The sequence below is a fragment of the Micromys minutus genome (assembly GCF_963924665.1).
Source record: "Micromys minutus genome assembly, chromosome: 22".
In the NCBI taxonomy this organism is placed as follows: Eukaryota; Metazoa; Chordata; class Mammalia; order Rodentia; family Muridae; genus Micromys; species Micromys minutus.
Window position 1 is genome coordinate 7508298 of NC_137957.1, and position 22639 is coordinate 7530936.

The following is a 22639-nucleotide window of genomic DNA, read 5'->3' on the forward strand; positions in this document are numbered from 1 at the left end:
TCTTCATCTTAATTTTTTAAGAAACACACTTACCTTGAAGACCCAAGAAGGTGGTTTAAAACAGCTCTGGGACACGAGAGATCTGTTTGAGCCCTTCCCACCCCCCCCCACCCCCGCCACGCTGTTGCTTCTTTCTCAGGTGGGAAACTGAAATAGTGGCCCTCTCTCTTGTCCGGTCACCATGGTAGCACAAATTCAAAGAGACAGGATGCTCCCCTGTCAGGCACTACGGTGTGCCCTCTGTGTCTGTGCTCACTGCAGCTCCCTGGGCATCTAACTGGGCTTCCACGGGAACCTGTCAAATTTCCTTACGCTCGCCAGAGCGATCATTTCGATTCCGAGGAGTGCCATGTGCCAAGACGACCAGCAGAGGGCGCGAAAAGCCTTAAAGAGAGAGGTGCGGAGGTGGCAACTGCGTCCAGAATTTGGAGATGGAGAACGGAGTTTCTCCAGAGATGTCCTCTAGACAGAGGCCACTTCAGAGATCTGTGAACGCACATCCTGCACTTAGAACTCCAGCCCGTGTTCTTCTTTAATGTTCCACAGGTCGCACCCCTTCCCCTCCCCTACCACAGCCAACCCCAACTCTTTCCGCCCAAATCCCAACTCTCCAAATCCTCCACGTTCCATCCAAAGAATGAGGCCGGCCTACAGACCACGAAATGCAGAATGCTCATTTACGACCAATGAAAGCCGACGGCCGGACCTTCAATGTTAACTTTCTGGGTGAGCTTTCTCCCCTCCTTCTCCCGCCGCGCAATATTTTCCTCAATGTTTTCCTGGCTCTGGTTCAGAGCCTCTTCGTGGACAGCCGATCCAGGGATCCGCGCCGGGATTTACTGTCCACCAAGAGCAGCGTGTTCGGGCGGGGGGGGGGTAGTAGGCAGTATAGGGTCCCTCAAGGGAGGGGGAGGATCCTGGGGGTCCTGGGGGTGCCATAAGCCCGGCACCCCCTCTCTAGCTTCTACCACCCCAGCTCATCCTCCGAAGGAAGGATATACGAGGGAAGTGAGCGGGAAGGGCGGCGGCGTGCGGGTGGCAAGAGCGAGAAAAGTTTTTGCAAAGGGGGAAAAAAAAAGTTTGCGCTTCTCGCGGGTGGTCCCGGCTCGCGGCCCGGCGGGCTGGGCCGGCGGGAGGGCTGGGGGCCAGGTTGGGGGGGTGGGGTGGCACTGAAGCTGTGCTGCAGTGGCCCTATGACCCCCCCGCCCGCCACACACCTCCCCCCCAAAAAAACCAGTTTCCAGCCCTGGACCACGCATCCTGAGCCCTGCGCCCCGACAGAGGTGAGAGGGGGGCAGGCGGGAGACCACCTGGGAGCGATGGGGGAGGGAGCTGAGGAGATGCTCTGACGCCTAGGGACTCACCCTATCCCAGAAGGAGACCTGGGGCGCAGAGGCAATATGGGGTGGGAGAGTTTGGGGCTAACTATTAGGAAGTTTGGGTGTCTTCTTGTTTTGCTTTAATTTGAGCCTCCTTTTCTCTGCACCTCCTTCTTCTTTCTGACAGTCTGTGTCTGTCTCAGGTCTCTTTGTCCGCGCCTCTCCCACATTTTAGAAATCTCTCCCTTTCTTGAGGTTGGGATGAAGAGGCAGTTGGGACGGCCAGCTGGAGGTCTGCGTGGTAGAGGGGACTCCAGGTGCGTCTCTGAGCGCCGTTGGAAGACGTCCGTGTTTCTAAGACGCGACCCACCGCAAAAGAAGGGAGCGCTCAGTGGGATGGGAGTAGGCAGGCAATGAGACCCCCGAGGGCCGGGCTGGGATGGGACTCCTGACCTGTGGCTGTGACAGACGTGCACATGGGGTTTGAGGGCAAAGCAGTGGGTTTGGACTCGGAAGGAGGCTGGGTGGGTTTCCTAACCTGCGGTGTAGGCCGTAGAAAAACTCCCTAGGAATTGTGGACTTCTGAGTCCCAAAGACTGTGGCAGGGCCCTGAGGAAGAGCAAGAGCTGGGGAGACCTTGTTTTGACCCTCTGACCTCAGGACCACCGGGGCAGCTGAAGCCAGGCGCCAGGAGACCCCTACTGGGACAGAGCGGGACCACTGGCCGCTACCAGCTTGTGTGTCCCGGTTGGCCCCCCGCCCAAGCGGGAGCTGGGGACCGAGGCCCCTCCTCTGGCTCAGACCACCCTGCCTGCCCTTGCTCCCCGCTCTGAATCCTCTTTCAGGCCCCATGACCCTGAAACAATCAAGCCAGGACAGTTAGCTTTGGGAACAGCATCAAGGAAAGGAAGGAGACCGAGGGTTTGGGGGCATCTGGTGAACCGGGGACTTAGGTCTTTCCTTCCAGTACGGGGGAGAGACGATGGGCAGTTTTCTAGGAGAAAAGTTCGTGAACGCGGGTGATTTTTCCCTAGGGGGGCGGGGTTCAGAAGGACCCCCCTCCATTATCTCCCTGGGCATCCCCGCCGGACAGACGTCTCCAACTCGCTCTTGACGTCACTAGGGGGTTCCCGGGGGTCTATAGGGGTTAACCCTTAGGAAGCCGGCGGAGATACCCAGGAATCCAAGGTGTCCTCTCCGCGAACACCTTATTTACGCTGGCACTTCTTTCTCATTTTCTCGTTTCTCCTTTCCCACTCCACTATGGGGACCCCACTTTCCAATAATGCCCCCCCCCGCGCCACTGCCTGCTTGCAGGATGCGCTGAGAGAGGGAAGAATGTTCCACCCTTCACCCCCCCCCTCGCTTTTCTGGGCTCCCCAGGCGGGCGGGGAAGCTGAGCCGTCTGCAGCCAGAGCCTGCGGCGGCGACTTGGGTGGGCCGAGAAGGCACGGGGGCGGGGAAGGCGGGACCGGGAGAAGGGGGTGGGGCCGGCTCCAGGGAGTTGGGGAGAAGGGGTACGTAGGGGACTCGAGAAAATAGAGACCGAAGACGATTCGGGTCTCTGGAAGGCTAGTTCTCGCGCTCCCATCCCGCCCAGAAAATCTCTACTGAAAACTGGAAAAGTTAGCGACGTCTTTAGTAGTATGAGGGGGGAGGCGTGAGTGTGGGCGGTGGCTCGCGTGGGCGAGGGGGGCTGTCGCCCCGTTTCCATCCTGTCTCTTGGAGCGGTCGGGCAACGGGGCAGGAAGAGAATGACAACTTTGAGGGAACATCTAGTCTGGGGGTCCTTTGCAAGTCCGCCCCTTCCCTTGAATGAGTCACGGAAGGAGAGGGGCGGGAGTCGTGCCCCCTCATCCAGCTGCCAGCCAGCTGTGCCCCCCACCCCCAACGTTAGTGCCAATGTCGAGCTGGGAGGTCTTGGATGCGGGACCTGGGTCTCGGCTGGAAAAGGAGGAGTTAGCAAAGGTAGCCCAGGCTAGAGCACTTAGGCTGGGTCGTAGGGTCCGGGTTCCGTTCCCCATTTTACCCCGCCCTCACCCTAAATCCCAGCATCCCGGGATCACCCACCGCGCCGGCCGGCCCGCTCCCGGTGGTTCTCCACCCCACCCCGCCCCACCCCACCCTCCGCTCCCGGAAGACCGAAAAACCTGGAGTGGAGTGAAAACTTGTTGAGGAGGAGCCGCGGACCTCGCACCAGCTCCTCTCTAACGCCTTTCAATAGAAGACTTCGTTTTTCTCATTCCCATTAAGCCTTTCCTGACAGTCCCTCTCCAGTTCCCCGCCAAAACCAAAAGCGATAGTTAGACCCAGATTCAGACCGCTTCAGAATGACTTTAGCTCCCATCCTTTTTACTCAACAGACTGGGAGACGCTCTGCTCTGAAGCCCTATTCCCTCCCACACACACTTCTCTGTCTGAGAGGACAGACCATTTGTGTTCTCTTCTGGCCCCACCAGTCAATCTGGACTGAAGCGAGGTCTCCCTCTACTGGACACTGGAGAGATTGCATATGCGCTCTTGGGCAACCCTGGGCATGAAGTCAGACCTTCCGTGTGTTCCACCACCACACACCTCAAAGCTGGCCCATGGCCAGAACAAGAAACGGTAGAGGGAAAAGAAAAAAGAAAAGCAAGTAGACAGCTCATGGCATTAAAATCACCTAGGACTTAGGTTGGATAAATTATTCCCTAACATTCATGTGTGCACACAGAGACTGTGAAACTCCTACCCAATTCTCCCAAAAGACATCCCACGACTGCCCAGCTGCTTCTGCCCACTCTTTGGGATGTTTCTTCTTAAAGACGTTATTGACCAGTCTCTGAGATGGGGGTTAGAGGCACAAGGGACATGCTGGCCAGGGATTTGTGCCTGAAATTGTCATTCACTTCCTGTCTTCTCCATCTTTATAACTGGCAGGTCTACATTCCTGTCTGCAGGGCCTCTCATCCTTCGCTGAGACACCATGTTCAATCCAATGACTCCACAAGTCAATAGCTACGGTGAGCCATGCTGTCTCCGACCCCTCCCCAGCCAAGGGCTCCCCAGCATGGGGACAGAAGGTAATACATTTACCAGTCCCTGGGACTGGAGGACTTGGCAAGTCTAGCTCCAGAATCCCTCTCAACCCCACCCCTCCCGGAGCATAGGAACCCCCATGGCATGTATGTTTGGATTCTGGGATCACATCTTATGTAGGTCTCAAGGTTAGGCCCTGCACTCCATTCAAACGCCCAGCTCCAGCTACCTCTCTTTTCTAGGACTTTCTGGTCTGCCCTTTTGCCACCAAGCCAACTTCATGTCAGGATCTCAGGGTTATGGGTCTGCCAGAGAGACCAGCAGCTGCACTGAGGGTGAGAACCCGGACAACCCCCCCCCCCAACTCTGCCCCTGTGGGACTTCCTGTGCAGAAGGTAGAGGAGCAAGGGCTGAACTCAAGGGAAGAAACATCCAGAGACAGGGGAGAGGTCCTAGGCGGAGCAAGGCAAAAGTTGTGTGGTTGTCTTACAACCCCGCAAGTGCAGGACACATATACCTTTACAGTATCTTCCGCCCTCATTTTAACTGTATTTTTGTGACAATGTATGTGTTTGTGCCTGTGAGTATAAAGGCGTGGGACCATTCCCGGAGATGGAATTAGAGGTGCTTGTGACCCGCCTGACATGGGTGCTAGAAATCATACTCAGATCCTTTGGAAGAACAGCAAGTGCTCTGAACCACAGAGCTGTCTGTCCAGCCCCCTTTACTGTCGTAACTCCTGTCTCCTGCCCCAGGGTCACTCTTCCCTCCTCGGAGCTCAGTCAAATTGTCGAAGAAGCGAGCTCTTTCCATCTCACCCCTCTCTGACGCCAGCCTCGACCTGCAGACCGTGATCCGCACTTCGCCCAGCTCCCTGGTGGCCTTCATCAACTCCCGCTGTACATCTCCAGGCGGCTCCTACGGCCACCTCTCCATTGGCACCATGAGGTGCTGGCAGCCTCAAACTAAGAGACCCCTAAGATGTGCCCCGAAACCCATTAGAGGGCTCAGTCCCTTCAAACCTCCAGCCTAACTCTAGTTCTTCCCCTCCCAAAGCATCGGAACCCCATTCAGGACCTCCCCGGGGGATTCTTCCGCCAAGCCTTCCAGAAACCTGCAGAACAGAGCACTGGGCTCCTGATGACTGTCTCTCAATGCTAACAGCCTCCTCTTCACCTAGCCCTTCTTTAGGATTCCCACCTCCGATGAGTCACCAAAAAGGAACTTCACCTCCCTATGGAGTTCAGCCCTGTGTTCCGCATGACTCTACTCAGGGCTCAGTGATGCTTCACCCCCAGTCCCGGGGACCACGTGCAACCTGCCAGGTGGGGACCTCGACGTTGCCTTCTCCAGCTCAGGATAAGTGGGGTAGGACTTAGGAGGGGCAGGTGAAGGAAGACAAAGGTACAAAGGCGGTTGGTACTAGGAACATGGACCCAGACTCTTCCAGAGGAGAGCACTCCTCTGTTCATCCCATTCACCGGTGCAGGCTGAGGAGGGGTCCTCACACTCACAGGGTCCTGCTGTTTGGGTGGGGGGGTCTGTAGGGCAGGAAGACCTGGCATGCCTCCCCTTCTATTCCACCCTCAATACCCTCACCTCTTCCCTTGGGGAAGCTGAAGTCAGAGCTGGACATGATGGTTGGCAAGTGCCCAGAGGAGCCTTTGGAAGGGGACATGTCTAGCCCCAACTCCACAGGCACACAGGTAAGGGAAGGGCAGGGCTTTCCCCCCCTGGGACCTGAGTGAAACAAAACTTGCCACACAAATGACCCTAAGGATTGTCTCTCTTGCCCTAGGATCACCTGCTGGGGATGCTGGATGGCCGGGAGGACCTGGAGAGAGAGGAGAAACCTGAGCCAGAGTCTGTGTATGAGACGGACTGCCGCTGGGATGGTTGCAGCCAGGAGTTCGATTCCCAGGAGCAGCTGGTGCACGTGAGCCCCAGGGGATAACGGAGGGTTGGTAGGAGACTGAAGGAGACTAAACGGAGCTTTGAGGTCTAGCTAAGGGTGGGAGGTTCAAGGGTACCCAGGACGACCTGAGGCTTGGGCAGACTGCATTGAGGAGCTGAGGATGATGCGCACAGGTCTGGAAGAAGTATGTTCTGGGCCTGGGTGGTGTCTGGGACTTCGGAGAGCCTCTCTGTCTTCCTCTTCAGCACATCAACAGTGAGCATATCCACGGGGAACGGAAGGAGTTCGTGTGCCATTGGGGAGGTTGCTCCAGGGAGCTGAGGCCCTTCAAGGCCCAGTACATGCTGGTGGTGCACATGCGCAGACACACGGGCGAGAAGCCACACAAGTGCACAGTAAGGCCCCCATCCCTCCCCATATTGGTATATAAGGTAGGTCCTAGTTGACTTGCCTTCAAAGTCCCTTCCTTCATAAGCAAATGTTGAAAGACGACCGTACCAATAGGAAGATGAACGTACTGATATGTATTAAATTGCTGTGTTACATTTTATGGGGTGGGACTCACTTTCCAAGGTGTATGTGTGGAGGTCAGAGGGCAATTTGTAGGACTCAGTTGTCTCCTTACACCATGTGGGTCCTAGAGATCAAACGCAGTTGTCAGGCTTGGCCGCAGACACCTTTACTCACTGAGCCATCTTGCTGGCCCTCAGATATGTTTTTGGTGTGGTGGTACACACCTGTAACCCTAGCACTTGTGAAGCTGAGGCAGGAAGAGCAAGAGTTTGAGGCTGGGTCTCAAAAAACAAAAACAAGGTGCTGGAGAGATGGCTCCGCAGTCAAGAGCATTGTCTTCTCTTCCAGAGGTCCCTAGTTCAATCTCCAGCAACTACAGGGTAGCTCATGACCACATAATCTGATGCCCTCTTCTGGCTTGTAGATGCATATGCAGATAGAGCACTCATAAATAAAAGATAATTGAATCTTCAAAAACAAAACAAACAACCAAACAGAAAACGAGCCAGGCCTGGTGGCACACACCCTTAATCCCAGCATTTAGGAGGCAAAGGCAGGCAGATCTTTGTGAATCTAAGGCCAGCCTGGTCTACATGATGAGGTCCAGGCTAGCCACAGTGAGACTTGATCTCATAAGTAAATAAGCAACTAAACAAAATAAAGTTTTAGATCAAAAAGCATAACCTCTTCGTGTAGTCCTGGCTGTCCTGGAACTTGCTGTGTAGACCAAGCTGGCTTTGAACTCAAGAGATTTTTGCCTGTCTCTGCCTCCCAACCACTGGGACCAAAGGTGAGTGCCACCACTGCCCAGTTTTTGATTCTAAAAGAAATGGAAAAGTGTGGGGCACGGTGCTGCACATCTGTAGTCCCAGCACTTGGAAAGCAGAGGCAAGCATATCTCTGTGAGTTTGAGGCTAGCCTGGTTTACATAGTGAGTTCAAGGCTAGCAAAACTACACAGTGAGACCCTGTCTCAAAAAAATAATAATAGGGGCTGGAGAGATGGCTCAGCAGTTAAGAGCACTGACTGCTCTTCCAGAGGTCCTGAGTTCCCAGCAAGCACATGGTGGCTCACAACCATCTGTAATGGGATCCGATGCCCTCTTCTGGTGTGTCTGACGACAGCTACAGCATAGTCACATACACAAAATAATAAATGATAAATAATAAAACACTTCTGAATCACTTAGCGGTCTTGTTACTTCATTGCCTAGTGGACAGGTCCTACAGCAATGACAGACACTCGTGAAAGTGGGCTGGTCTCCAGATGACCCCACTCCTGGACCATCTAAGCCCTGTGCAGCGTGACCTGCTCCAAGATGCTCACTGCTTAACAGCCATCCCTCACCCTGTGCTGTTTCCAGTTTTCTGTGCCTTTAGCTTCTGCCTGTCCTTGTGCCCTAATCCTGGGATTTTCTGAGGTCCCCGTGTTCTCCCATTTGTAATAATATTCTCTGGTGTAAAGCCTTCACCCTCCATGTCCTGTCTGAGAACACTCTGGGCCCCTTCACATCCCGCAGTTTGAAGGCTGTCGGAAGTCCTATTCACGCCTTGAAAACCTGAAGACACACCTTCGGTCGCACACGGGTGAGAAGCCTTACATGTGTGAGCAAGAAGGTTGCAGCAAGGCTTTCAGCAATGCCAGTGACCGCGCCAAGCACCAGAATAGGACCCACTCCAATGAGGTGAGCGCTCAAACTGAGATGCCCCCCCAGGGGGGGTACATGAGAGCTACCACCTAAGTATCCCTCATAAAGCGCCCTTTAACCCAGGGCTCTCTCCACAGGTGCCACTCTTTGGTCTAACTAGCCGAAGAGTCAGCCTAAAGTAGACCCCTGACCCCTTCAGCTTCTGAATTTAGGCGGCCTCTCAGCCTTGAGGGTCACTTCTATTTGTTTTCCTAAGCCTCCTATAAGCCTCTCAGGATTTTTTCCACCCCTCACTTCCTGTGTGTCCGCCCTCACTCACTTGTCTCAGAGTTTTCCTCCCCGGTTCTGTTTGGGTTCATCTGCTTTGGTCCGCTGGCCTTCTAGCTTGTCTCTCTACTCAACAGAAGCCATACGTGTGCAAGCTCCCCGGCTGCACCAAGCGCTACACGGATCCCAGCTCGCTCCGCAAACATGTCAAGACAGTGCACGGTCCGGATGCCCACGTGACCAAACGGCATCGAGGGGATGGCCCCTTGCCACGGGCACAGTCCCTCTCCACAGTGGAGCCCAAGCGGGAAAGGGAAGGAGGATCCGGCAGGGAAGAGAGCAGACTGACTGTTCCTGAGGGTACCATGGTAAGCCAACCATTGGAAACCTGACCCCCCAAATCTAAAGATGTTATAATCATCAATTGTTGAATGGGATACAAACCAGGCAGATGCTCCACCAGTAAATAAATCTTCAGGCCCTATGAAGTCTCTCTCAGATAACACTTAACTATGTAGTTCCAAGCCTTTGGTGTGCTTTGTGTATTTTTTTTTTTTAGGTTTTATTTATTTATTTTATGTGTGTGAGTCCCTGTCTTCAGACACACCAGAAGAGGGCGTCATATCCCATTACAGATGGTTGTGAGGATGTGGTTAATGGGAATTGAACTCAGGACCTCGGGAAGAACAGTCAGTGCTCTAAACTGCTGAGCCCCCTATTTTATGTATTTTTTAAAAAATATTTATTTATTTATTGTATGTGAGCACACTGTCCCTGTCTTCAGACACACTAGAAGAGGGCATCGGATCCCATTACAGATGGTTGTGAGCCACCATGTGGTTGCTGGGGTTTGAACTCAGGACCCCGGGAAGAGCAAACCGCTGAGCTGTTTCTCCAGCCCACTATTTTCTGTATTCTTAACAAGAGGAAACAGGCTGGAAGAAACTTGCCAGGGTTGTAGGACTACTCAGGAATGGAGCCGCTGGAGTCTGTACTCCAGCGGGGTCCTGTCGGTTCCTCCCGGTTTGCCCTAACCTTTTGCCCTTACATGCATTTCCTCAGCCCCTGCAATCACTGGGCTTGAGCCACTCACTAAGAGGGAGTTGGGGGCGCTTGCCACCTCTCCGTTCTCATCCTCCCCACAGCCACAGCAGAGCCCTGGAGCGCAGTCCTCCTGTAGCAGTGACCACTCCCCGGCAGGCAGCGCGGCCAACACGGACAGTGGAGTGGAGATGGCAGGCAACGCAGGGGGCAGCACTGAGGACTTGTGCAGCTTGGATGAAGGACCTTGTGTTGCAGCCACCGGACTCTCCACCCTTCGCCGCCTGGAGAACCTCAGGCTGGATCAACTGCATCAGCTCCGGCCAATAGGATCTCGGGGTCTCAAACTGCCCAGCCTAACCCACGCTGGTGAGACCCGGATGTGGGAGGTGTTGCTGCACTGAGCTGAGGACCTGCCCTGAGGCCGATGAGTTGCTGTGTGGATATACAGCCGCCTGCCAGAAGAGGGCATCAATTCCCCTTATATAATAGGGTTGCTGGGAATTGAACTCAGGACCTCTGGAAGAGCAGTCAGGGCTCCAGCCACCACGTTGGCATCTTTTTATCGGTTGAAAAGTATCCTCCTTTCCCGAAGACATTTTTCCTTCCACCAGTCAGAAAACTGATGGGCGTGGTGGCGCACCGGAGTAGTCCCACCACCGTAGCTGTGACTGTGAGGCGGCGCACACACAAGGACAGCCTAGAATCCCTGCTGAAGCAGAAGTAAATGGGGGGTTCACGACACAGACAGACAGAGTAGCTAGGGCGAAAGTTCCAGGCCCAGGCCATCCTCTGGGAAAGGCAGGGTTAGAATCAATGGGCTCCCAACCACTTGCATTTTCTCCTTGTCATTTGCAGGCGCACCTGTGTCCCGACGTCTGGGCCCCCAAGTCTCCCTTGACCGCCGTAGCAGCAGCTCCAGCAGCATTAGCTCAGCTTACACAGTCAGCCGCCGGTCCTCCCTGGCATCCCCGTTCCCGCCGGGATCCCCACCAGAGAATGGGGCATCGTCACTCCCTGGCCTCACACCTGCCCAGCACTACGTGCTCCGTGCAAGATATGCTTCAGCCAGGGGGAGCGGCACCCCACCCACCGCAGCACACAGCCTGGATAGGATGGGGGGTCTTCCTGTACCTCCTTGGAGAAGCCGAGCCGAGTACCCAGGATACAACCCCGATGCAGGGGTCACCCGGAGGGCCAGTGACCCAGCCCGGGCTGCTGACCACCCGGCTCCAGCCAGAGTCCAACGGTTCAAGAGCTTGGGATGTGTCCACACGCCCCCTAGTGTGGCAACGGGACGGAACTTCGATCCCCACCTCCCGACCTCTGTCTATTCACCACAGCCCCCCAGCATCACCGAAAATGTTGCCATGGATACTAGAGGGCTACAGGAGGAGCCAGAGGCTGGACCTTCCATGATGGGCAATGGTCTGAACCCATACATGGACTTTTCATCTGCTGACACTCTGGGATACGAGGGACCTGAGGGAATGGCGGCTGAGCCGTATGGAGCTAGGGGTCCAGGTTCCCTGCCTCTTGGGCCTGGTCCACCAACCAACTATGGCCCTGGCCACTGTGCCCAGCAGGTCTCCTATGCTGATCCCACCACAGAAACATGGGGTGAGTTTTCTTCCCATGCTGGGGTGTACCCTGGCACTAAGGCTCCGGATGTGGCCTATAGCCAGTGTCCTCGACTTGAGCATTATGGACAAGTGCAAGTGAAGCCGGAACAAGGGTGCCCAGTGGGGTCTGACTCCACTGGGCTGGCACCCTGCCTCAGTGCCCACCCCAGTGAAGGGTCCCCAGGTTCACAGCCTCTGTTTCCACATCAGCCCCAGCTCCCTCCGCCTCAGTTTCCCCAGTCAGCTCCCTATTCTCAGCCTCCCCATGACTATCTCTCCTCAGAACCCAGGCCTGGCCTCAACTTCAACCCTCCCTCTCATTCCACGGGGCAGCTTAAAGCTCAGCTTGTGTGCAATTATGTTCAGTCACAGCAGGAATTGTTGTGGGAGGGCAGAAGCCGGGGAGGGCTCCCCAACCAGGAACTCCCATATCAGAGCCCCAAGTTTCTGGGGGGTTCCCAAGTTAGTCAGAGCCCTGCCAAGGCTCCGGCGGCGGCGATGTATGGATCTGGCCTTGCACCTGCTTTGGCTAATCACAAGCCAAGCTCCTATCCTGCCCCTTCACCGTGCCATGAGACTTTCACCGTGGGAGTAAACAGGCCTCCCCAAAGACCAGCAGCACCGCCCCGGCTTCTGCCCCCGCTGCCCCCTTGCTATGGGCCCCTCAAGGTGGGGGACACCAACCCCAGCTGTGGGCATCCGGAAGTGGGCAGGTTAGGAGCAGGCCCTGCTTTGTACCCTCCCCCCGAAGGGCAGGTGTGTAACCCTCTGGACTCTCTTGACCTGGACAACACTCAGCTGGACTTTGTGGCTATCCTAGATGAGGCCCAGGGGCTGAGTCCTCCTCCTTCCCATGAGCAAGGGGACAGCTCTAAAAACACCCCACCTTCCTCTGGGCCCCCCAACATGGCAGTGGGTAACATGAGTGTCTTACTGGGGTCTCTTCCTGGAGAGACACAATTCCTCAACTCTAGTGCCTAAAAGGATAAGGAACCCCTACCAAATCATGTTTCCTAAATGGCTACAGGAGGTGCCCAGGGAAGGGAGGTTTGGGCTGGGGGCTGTATTTAGTCTCTGTATGTTCCAGGAAAAACCTTTAATAATGACACAGTTTCCTGACAATAAAGGAATTCTGAGAACAAGCCTCTTGCACCATGCAGGGAGGGCAGGAGGAGCTCATACACCTTCCTCTTCCTCTCAGCCAAGAGCTCAAAGGGACTCGGGCAGGTGGGAAATAAAGAGTCTCCTCTGGGAGGACATTTACAGGGTATCTTCAGAACAGAAAACCTGCCAGCCCTCTCCAAAGGTTAGCTGACAAATCGCCGGTAGCACCTTCCTCTTTCTCACTGGAGTCAGGTGAAGAGGCTAGCAAAGTGGTCAAGCATCAGCTGGATCAGCTGCCCAGGGTAGAACACATGGGCGGCCATGTCAGAGGCCTCCTGCTCAGGTCGGAACAGCGTCGGTCCAAACACAATTCCCAGGTTGTGGGCAGTCATTCGATTCTTATCCGAGTGTGCTATCACTCTGAGGGCAAAGCCAAGGGAAGGGGAGATAGGCAATAACTACCCACTACAGACCAAGACAGGTTTGAGCAGGTCAGAGGTCACTCTGGAATCCTTCCACATGCTGGCCTAACCAAGAACAGACCTAACAGGGAGCAGGAATGGGCCAGTGGGGAAATCTTCAGAATACAGTCTGGAGGCACAAGTGGGGTTAAAGTGTCTATCTCTCAGCTGTAGGGACAGCCTCTAGTGTCCTCTGTTCACACATTCAAAAGTATCCAAGCACAGCTCAGCTAAGGAAGGCACCCCTGCCCTGTGGGAGACTAAGGCCAGGGAAGGAAGAGTATCCTTCAGCAGATCCCTGACCAGGGCTCCCAGCGAACACCCAGCTCCATCCTCACCAGCACAAACAAGGTTGCTGACTCCCTGACCTGCACAGATGCTCCAGGATGTACCGTAGGGTGTCATGGTTGGGCCTCGGCAACGAGTCTACTAATCTCTGGATTGTAGAGAGGCATTCCTCCAGCTCAGAAAGTTCTAGAGAAGGCAATGGCAAGGACAGGGAGTGAGGTTAGGGAGAAGCCTCCAATGGGCGGGTAAACTCACTCTTTCCCATGCCCACGGATGGCCTCATTTGTCCGCTCACTCTCTCTGGGACGAGAGATTCAACCTTACACACAGCAAGCCCATCTTACTGCAGAGCCAAAGCCCTCCACTCTTCCATGAAGCCCAACAGCAGCCCTCAGAACTTTCTCAGCTCAGCCCTCTGAACATTCACTCGCAAATTCCCTCCCTCCAAAAGCAACCTGAGTTGACAAATTACTTTCCATCCCTGTAGTAAGGACAGAAGGGACCCTCTGTTAGGATTCTGTCTAAACTCCGCCCCCCAGTTACCTGGCAATAGCCAGGTGTGCTCTCTGCTCCTGTTGCCTCTCTTGCTCTAACCCCTTTGTACCTTCTCTTTCCATTCCTCCCCCCCACACTCATGGCCGACCTCTTCTCCTCTACACCTCTTCTCTTCTCCCCTCCCCCGCCCTCCTCATGCCATGAATAAACTCTATTCTATACTGCACCATCGTGTGGCTGGTCTCTCAGGGGGAAGGGTTGCCCAATATGGACCCACCAGAGGCACCCCTTCCCCCCATACCTCCCCACATCTCCATAGAACATATCCTTCCACTCTTTGTCTTTTTCATGACATTGGTGCCAAAACCCGAGAAATATCTTTTATCTTTTTAAAAACACATCATTTGCTGCTGGGACTTGGATCTAGAAACTCTGCAGGTTTGCATGCTATCCCAACACTCACAACACACACCGTCTGTTCTATTCTTTACTGCATGCTTGCCCGTGTCAGGAGTGTTAACTGAAGCTCTCAACCCTTACCAAGGGCATCCCGAAAATGAGGCAGCAGCAGCGCAGGCACCAGAGGCTGTGGCAGCTCCCGGAAAAAAAGCTTCAAGGCTCCAGTGACCACGTGAATATCATCCCATTCAGTACTGTCTAAATCTAATCTGCCTTCTAGAAGGAAAAAGAGGTTCCTTGGGATGAAGGCTCAGAGGAGTCAGAGAATTCCAGATTCAAAGGCCAGGAATTCTGGAGAAATACAGTCAAAGCAGGTCATAAGAATATGGTGGTGATCCACAGCAGGACATAGTAGGACAGTAAAGGAGGGTGTGGGGACAGCCTTTGTAGGGGCAGGACATGGGGTACAAAGATGCTTTTCTGAGTCTGGGGCTCCCCACGAAGGTACCTTGTCCTGGTTGTTCTGGGAACATGTATCTCCCATCGGAGGTCACTGCCCGCTCTGAAACATGTTGAGAAGAGACCAGTAGCTTAGGCATGCAGTCCCAACTCCTCTCAGAACCACTCTTGGTTCTTAGATCCATTTACTTCCTCCCAAGTTGTCTCACCTCTGTCTACCAGGAAGCGGAGTTTCTGAACCACGGCCAGGTTCCCACTCACCCGGTAAATGCCATCCACATCTAGACCTAAGGAGACAAGAATGAAGTCTCAACTCTAAAGTGTGCTCTGAGGGAGAGGGATCAGGAGGAAGGTGGAAGTGGGGGGAACGACGACAGGAGCCTGGGGCGTGAAAGGGGAGATTTCTGGGGGAGTGTGTCTTTGGAAAAGTAACCTTTTTTATCCACAGCCTCAACACAAAGCCTGACAAAGCTGGGCACGGTGTCCCCTTCCCGCTGGCACAGCGACTCCAACTGGCAGCCAAAAACCTGGTCTGCAGAGGAAGGGAGTGAGGTGAGGAATTGGTGGCTACCCGGGGTCAAGGAGGCGCTCCCTTCTTTGGATACTGAAAGCCTGTTTTAACAATAATAAAATCCGAAAACCAAAATCTACACAAAACAGACACTAGTAAAACAGCTGCCCCAGCGGGCCCAGCCCACCCTACCTCGGAACAGGCCCCGCTCCTGAAGGCTCTGCAAGGTTGGTCTCTTGGCGATTAGCCGCTTTAACTTGTTCCGCACGCGGTTCTTCTGGTCAGTGCCCTCTGCACACCGGCCTGCAAAACCCAGGACAGTGAGCTGGAGGTGAGGACCCATCCCTGCACCCCAGCCCGGCCAGCTCCAGCCCGCTTCGTACTGGAAGTTCTGCGGCTGCCAAGCCGCATCAGGGGCTTAGACACCGGTTCCGACTCCAATTCGTCATCCTCACCAGCGCTCAGTTCTGCCAGCTCGGCGGGTCCGGAGCCCGACAGACGCAGCTCCAGGGGGTTCTCCCGATCCTAGATCCGGACGGCCCGGGGTGAGAGATTGGACAGGAGAACATCTGCACCCTCACCTCGATGCCAGAGCCCCACATTCAAGAGCAGGGCTTCACCGGGAGACCGCCTCGTCTGATATTCATAGCCATTCCCTTTGCGCCTCCTCGCTCTCCCCAGGGTCCCCCCCCCCACTTCCTGGGTCTCGCCTCCCGGGTGCCTTCCGGGGTCTGCACCCTTCTGACCAGCCGCTCGATGACCGCCCGCAGCGCGCGGTGCCAGGCTCGCAGCTCGGTCTCCTCGTCTGACTGCAGCAGGAACTCATGGCCGGGGACCGTGCGGATCTGCGGTGGGGGGGAGCCGGGCGGGGAAAGGCTTGGGTTAGCGAGGAGAGCCCAAAACGCCTTCGAGGACGAGCGCCCTCGGGTCACCCTGTCTCTGGGGACGCCCGGAAGGCACTCACGTGCAGGACGTTCCGGCGGCTGGACAGCTGGCGTCCGCTGGCCAGGGCCGCCCCGCGCAGGTCCACGCTACTTTCCGGCCGGCTCCCAGCCGGAGCCTGGCAATTTTAAGAGAAACTGAGGCTAAGAGTTTTGTTTCCTCACCGCTTCCCTCTCCGGGGAGGTGAGCTGCTTCCTCTTTCCTGGACCATCCTCTCCATTTCCTTCCCCATCGCCCCCACCTCAGTCGGCCTGATGCACAAACCAGTAACCCCAAATCCTTGCAGCTCCCCCTGGCCGATACTCACCCAGCCTTGGGAGAGCACAAACTGCGACGGCCGCTCTCGGTAGAACACAAGGCTGTTACTAGTTAACACCACCCAAGCAGGGCCCCAGTTCTTCCTGTGGGGGAGGAGTAGAGGTAGTTAAAAAGGTCCTTTTAGAATTTCACCTGCAGTGCCTGAGCCCCCCACACCATTACCAGGGCTCTCTGCCCTGTGAAATCCACCAGCCCAGACCCCAGGCCTATTCTGAGTTCTCACCTGAGTTTTCGCCCTCCTTGTGCAATCTTGGTCATGTTCAGCAGGCCTGACCTTTCCTCCTGGGAAGGGTATGGAGTACTGTCTGTAAGCCACCCTGTGCCACCCACAGACGCCAGTGTTTCTCAGGGATCTACCAGAAGTGGGGACCGTTAAAGTCTAGGGCAGGGGAGACCAGAAAAGCACAAACACCCAGAAAGGAAATGTGTTCGAGGAGCAGGTGTTGCAGGGTTATGTAGAAAGGATCTTGGCATTCAAAGACAGGAGAGTCTCACGTGGGGGTCATCCAGGAGCTGTGGCAGAGATGAACGGGGTCTCAAGGCTTCTGACTGTTCTGAGGCATCCAGCCCTGGGAATCTTTGGCCGAGGCTTGGTAAACCCTAAGGATGGGAAATTGAAACAGGGAGATGACACTCCAGCTTGTCCTAGGCTGTAGAAGGGATAGGGGAAAGGTCATAATAAGTTAACTTTTGGGACTGAGAGGTGGGAGGGTTCTCACCTGTGGATTGAGCCATTCCTGAGGTTGTAGGGCATTGCTGTCCTTAACCAAAGTCTCCGTCTGCTCCATGGAACCAGGTTTCTGAGTTTAGGGGGAGACAAAGAAAGCAACATCTGGATGGTACCTTAACAGCTCTCAACACTTCTCACAGTTTTCTTTCTTCTGACTTTCTGAGACCCTCCAGAGAGAAACAGAGAAAAGATGGAAACAGGAGGGGAGGGCGGCACAGGGGTGCCATCCCCAGGTGAGGATGCCCTGTTAAGTCTATGTCCTGGGAACTCTGTTAATAGCCCCCAGGAATCAATTGAAGAGGCAATGTTTATGGACACAGAAAGATTCATGTGGGGTTGGAGAGATGGCTCTGTTGATTAAGAGCTGCTTTCTGGACGGAAGGAGCAGGGTGGAGCAGGCACTAGACGGATTTTCAGCATCCTCATTACGGCTAAAGTTTGCTGTTACTCCAGTTCCAGGAGGTCTGACACCCTCTTTTGGCCTCTGAGGGCACCACATGCATATGTTGTGAAAAGCATACAGGTAAACAAAACACCTATACATATAAAATGTGGCTACAGTGAGAAGCAGATTCAGTCATATAAATACATCCAAGGATCCCCAGCCCTGCTTTTGGGTCCTAACAAAGGATTAGGTTTGAACAGAGGTAATCGTAAATCCAGGCATGGTGGCACACACCTTCAATCTCAGCATTTGGGAGGCAGAGGCAGGCAGATCTCGGTGAGTTCAAGGCCAGCTTTGTCTGCATAGTGAGTTTCAGGGCAGTCAGAACTAAGAGCAACATAGTGAGAGCCCATGAACTGAGTAAGTTAACGTATGGCTCTTGCTCATCTTTGTCCCAGCTTCGTCTCTGATGCAGGAAGGACTGACTAGGTAGCAGAACTGTGTGAACTGTCTTCCTGGGAGACAGGTTCCTTTTCTGGCTGGCATCGGGACCCCAGCCTCATTCTTCCCCAGCAAAAGACTCTTGTGGGTAATTCTAATTCCTCAGGGTCCATGTCTCAATGGTCTGAGAGCTGACGGAAGAGGCTCACTCTCTTCCTTTCTCTTTAGAATTCTGTTGGGAGCTGCTCCCAGGCATCCAGCCCCGTGTGGAGAATAGGAGAGGATGCAAGGTCTTTGGGACAGGGACCCTGGACATCCGAGAAGGTTAAGGCTCACCAGATTAAGTGCACAGGGAGCTGGGATCCTGCCTGCTTCTCGAGGGGCAGGTGGAGGTACTTATTCTGCCCCTGGTCCTCCCAATCTCTCTCCCGTTTACTCACGGTCAGCTCTGGGCCAGGGGGCCCCTGGTACACGGGTAGAAACCCCAGTCCCCGGGGCTGCTTTTTAAAAATTCTTCCCCTCACAGTCTTTGCTCTCTCCTCACTTCCTGTTGCCAACTTCCCTCCTCCCCCGCAACCCCGCCCCAGAGCTGCAGGAAAGGGGAACATGGTTTTTTTTGGGGGGGGGCGAAGGAGAGAGTGACCCTTCCTCACACCACAGAGAGTAAAAGAGGACACCAAGAAGTGAGAGAGCACGCTAGAGCTAGGAAGGGTCTGTTGAAAGGGAGAGAGTGCACCAGGCTTGCTTGTAATCCCTGTGCCTGGGAGGCGGAGGCAGGACAACTACTGGAGTTTGAGGTCAGCCTGGACTACGTAAGGAGTTCGGGTCAGCTGGGCCTACAACGACAGAGTAAGACCCCTGGCTCAATATGCAACGGACAAAAAAGGGGGAGGGGCTGCACAAGGCTCTTGTTTTAGAAGGAACTTGCTGGTGTCCTGACTTGAAAACAGGACAAAGGACAAACTTTGCCCTGGGCTAGGAGTTAGGCCTGGAGAAAGGCTGTCTGCTGACTTTCCTTCTGCTTTGCCCACACCCTTTCCCCTCTGGGCCTGTGTACCTTGGCTGTACTCTCTCTTGTCCCCTACTTTGCTTGTGGCCACCCTTCCTGTTCCTGCAGGATTGTCTCCTCTTATTTACTCTGTCCCCTCTCCCCTTCTCTCAGTTCTTTCAGGGAAGGGTGTTGTCTGTGTCCCTCTCTCCCACCTTCAGTACGGAAGGGAGGGAGGCTGTCTGTCTGTCCACCACTTCACACAGAACAGGTGGTCCCTGCTGTGGAGCTCGGAGCCTCTGAGGAAGCTCCACAACTCACAGCAGTGCTGGCTTCTGTCATCCCGCAGTCCTGGGAGAGAAGCCTTTCTCTTGGCCCTTCCTTGAAGGGTTTCAGGGAGCAGGGCTTCACATTGGCCATCCTGACACTTCTGCACATGTTGTGGGGACAGTGAGAAGGCTGCCCAGATGCAACCTGGGGTTCCTGAGACAGGTAGAGCTCCCCTAGGGAGCCACGAAGCTGCTTTGTCCCTGGAAAGAGAGGCGTGAAGAAGTGGCAAGTGAGGACAAGGTATGACCTTGGCTGAACTGTCAAGGAATGTGGGGCAAGGCTGCCGGGAAATGACCTGTGCCCTAGACAACTTGGAGCTAAGAGGGTAAAGGGGACACCGCCACCGTGGTGTGGGTGAGAACTAGGCTCATCAAGGGAAAGCAAGAGGAATCAGCAGAAGCTAAGGGGGAGAGAAGGGGGAAGGCTCGATGCTTACTTACCAGGACTCCAGAGGGAGCTGCTGTGGGTAGTGTCTGCTGGGTTGTGGCAGGAGACTGAGTCCTCTGCCATATATGAAGCTGGAACAAAGATGGGCAGAGAGCTGGGGGGGGGGGGTGCTCCCAGGCGCCTTGCCAACCACCAGTCTGAGTTGGTCTTTTGAAGCAGTAGGAACCTGTTACCTTCAGCCAGAGAGATACCTGCCGGCCATCTGCCCTGATATAAGTGAAGGGATAGAGGGCACAGAGCTGGGGTCCCTGAGAAGGGCTTTGTAGATTCAGTCCTGGATTTCTTCCAACACTTGGCCACCACCGGCCTGAGAACATGGTGGTTGGCACTGTCACCGGGAGGCAAAGGGGGTGCTGAGGTTCCAGAAGGAAATAGAGGCGGGTGCCTCCATACAGAGGAACATGGTTCTAAGACCAGTGTGTGTGTGTGTGTGTGTGTGTGTGCCTGTGTGTGCAGGACCCTTGGAGTGAGAGGATGGGTGGGAGAGATCAGCACAGGTTTGGGGGCCCAGGACTGCTGTGTGATGTGTCTGATGAGGAAGTATATAAATAAGGTGAGAGAGAGAAAAAAAATAAGGCGAGAGAGGATGTGGTCCGCAGCCCTCATAGCTAGTGAGGCAGGGAATCCTAGAAGATGGCCTAGCTTGGTAATTTTCCTTTAGGTACCTTGATATTACCTGATGTTCCAGGGTCAGAAGAACCTGGTTCTGGATGCTGGTAGGAGCTGAACAGAGGTATAGACCATGAGGAAGAGGAGGAGCCAGGCCAAGAGAAGAACACAGGAAAAGTACAGGTCACAGTGATGAAGGAAAGGTTATGTCATGACCTCAGTGTTCCTGTGACAAACTGCCTCACACTTAAACCTCTGTGTTTCCGGTGCAGACAGACAGCCAGAAAAACTAAGAACAAGCAAGAAGAAAAGAGAAAGAGGGACTTATATCATCTTCAACCCTATCTAGGACACGTGAAGGGGCACCATCTATGCATCAACCTTTTGGAGGGGTCCCAGGTTTATTATGGGGCTCCTGTCAGTTCCCATTCTTGTTTTATGTGTGAGTGTTTTGTCTGTGTGTATGTCTGAGCACCATCCAAATGTCCTGTGCTTGAAGAGGCCAGAAGACGGTGTCCGATCCCTTGGATCTAGAGTTATGGGCAGTTGTGAACTGTCATGTGGGTGCCGGGAATTGAACCCGGGTCCTCTGGAAGAGCAGCCAGTGCTCTTAACTGCCGAGCCTTCTTTTCAGCCCTTTTATTTCTATTCGTAACAAGAACTGACTGGGGACTGTCTCTTGTGTGGAAGGAGCTGTCAAGAACTCAAAGGACAACGGAGTGGGCTCCGAGAGCAGCTCAAGAGGGACAGACCTTAACTGATGACACAGTAAGTTTACTAATCGCAACTGATTTGGAGACTGTGCACACACGGTACAGTCCTCACACTTGGTGGCTCACGCCTTAAACCCAGCATTCAGGAGGCAAAGGTAGGTGCAGCGAGTTCTAGGACTGGAGAGGTTGCTCAGTGGTTAGAGCACTGACTGCTCTTCTCAAGGTCCTGAGTTCAATTCCCAGCAACTACATGGTGACTCAGGACCATCTGTGAGGGGGATCCGATGCCCTCTTCTGGTGTGTCTGAAGACAGTGACAGTGTGTACATAATACACTAGATGAATAAATAAATCTTAGAAAAAAAGCGCACACAGTGAGTTTCAGAACAGCCAGAGCTAAATAGTGAGACTCCCGTCTCCAAAATAAATAAAAATGTGATGAGGGGTGGTTGGAGACTTATGTCACATGATGTTGCCCTCTCCCTAGAGGCCAGAGGGAACGACTAGCCTGGGAGTGCCAGCAGTCAAAAGCAACATCACTCAATTCTTTGCTTTTCCTCCATTGTGTGGTGTAAGGTTTTCAGGTTCTGTTTGTAAGTGAGACAGACAGACAGCTCTCCTCCCTTGACAATCTGAGGTCTGACAAATTGGTCCTCATCCTTTAGGGCCTTCCTCCTTAGGTTCTTTCCCTTTCCCTGTGTGGAGAGCATGCCCCCATCTCTTCCTTCCCTCCTCCAAAGCCTAATTTTACCTGTTTGTTCATTCAGACATTTCAAATGATCTTTCTGTTTGTTTGTTTTTCAAGAAAAAAAGTCTCTCTATGGAACAGCCCTGGCTGTCCTGGAACTAGCTCTGCAGACCAGGTTAGCCTCGAACTCACAGAGATCCACCTGCCTCTGTCTCCCAGTGGTGGGTTCAAGGCATGAACTACCCACCATGCCTGACAAAATTAACCCCTCCCCCCAAAAAACCCATTCACTAGTACTGTTCAGTCAGGGCTGACCTGGAATCTCAGCATGGCCCAGCCGGCTTCAGATTCATAGCGAACCATTGCTCCAGCGCCCTGAATACCTCGCTGCAGGTGTGCACCTCCTTATTGGTTTTGTGGGGAGGGCTGGGGTGGTACATGCCTTTACTCCAAAGACAACTGGATCTCTGTGAGTTCCAGGATAGCCAGAGCTACACAAGGAAACCCTGTCTAAGGAAAGAAACAAACAAGCAAAATTCAAAAACAAAAAAACCAGGGGAGGCTGGAAAGATGGCTCAGAGGTTAAGAGCTGCCTCTATGGGTGCTGGGAACCAAAACTGGGCCCTCTGTAGGAGCGGCCAGTTCTTAACTGCTGAGCCATCTCTCCTGCCCCGGCCCCTACTTTTATTCACTTTGAAAAGTTTTCAACTCTCCTCTGTCTCTTTATACAAATGTCCTTTTACCAGGCTCTTAAGTAGCCAAGTGTGGGGACTACTCACACCTATAAATCCTAGTGTTTGAGAGGCTGAGGGGGAGAGAAGGCCAGTCTGAGCTCTACAGTCAAAGCAGAGTGCCTCTCGGCCTCTCCTCCGCCCCCTGCTCTCTGGCCATCCTCTAAGTTTTTGGAGTTGCCTACACAAGTGATCTTCACTGTTTCTCTTCGCCCCCTTTCCAGGGAGACTCCTGCACTCTGCACAGACACTGTAGTC

At 54.1% G+C, this 22639-nt stretch overlaps 2 protein-coding genes across 2 annotated transcripts; one reads left to right on the forward strand and one right to left on the reverse strand.

Moving 5' to 3' along the window:
* Positions 1-1552: 1552 nt before the first annotated feature.
* Positions 1553-12324, forward strand: GLI1 (GLI family zinc finger 1; the record flags this gene model as incomplete). Its single annotated transcript, XM_080935074.1, has 12 exons — positions 1553-1636; positions 4239-4381; positions 4580-4672; positions 5093-5285; positions 5518-5662; positions 5954-6043; positions 6136-6273; positions 6498-6647; positions 8285-8449; positions 8818-9048; positions 9826-10090; positions 10580-12324. The coding sequence occupies exons 2-12, from the start codon at positions 4285-4287 to the stop codon at positions 12322-12324; spliced, it is 3312 nt and encodes a 1103-aa protein (XP_080791200.1). The 5' UTR covers positions 1553-1636; positions 4239-4284.
* Positions 12325-12567: 243 nt separating this feature from the next.
* ARHGAP9 (Rho GTPase activating protein 9) lies at positions 12568-19958 on the reverse strand (the record flags this gene model as incomplete). The annotated part of the gene is given in 17 exon segments (XM_080935995.1): positions 12568-12867; positions 13277-13382; positions 14232-14366; positions 14599-14652; positions 14759-14836; positions 14983-15081; positions 15253-15363; positions 15444-15585; positions 15807-15905; positions 16025-16120; positions 16310-16403; positions 16544-16602; positions 16816-16920; positions 17040-17120; positions 19186-19394; positions 19635-19827; positions 19830-19958. Coding segments are annotated over 17 exon segments (1962 nt in total). The 3' UTR covers positions 12568-12695.
* Positions 19959-22639: the final 2681 nt, after the last annotated feature.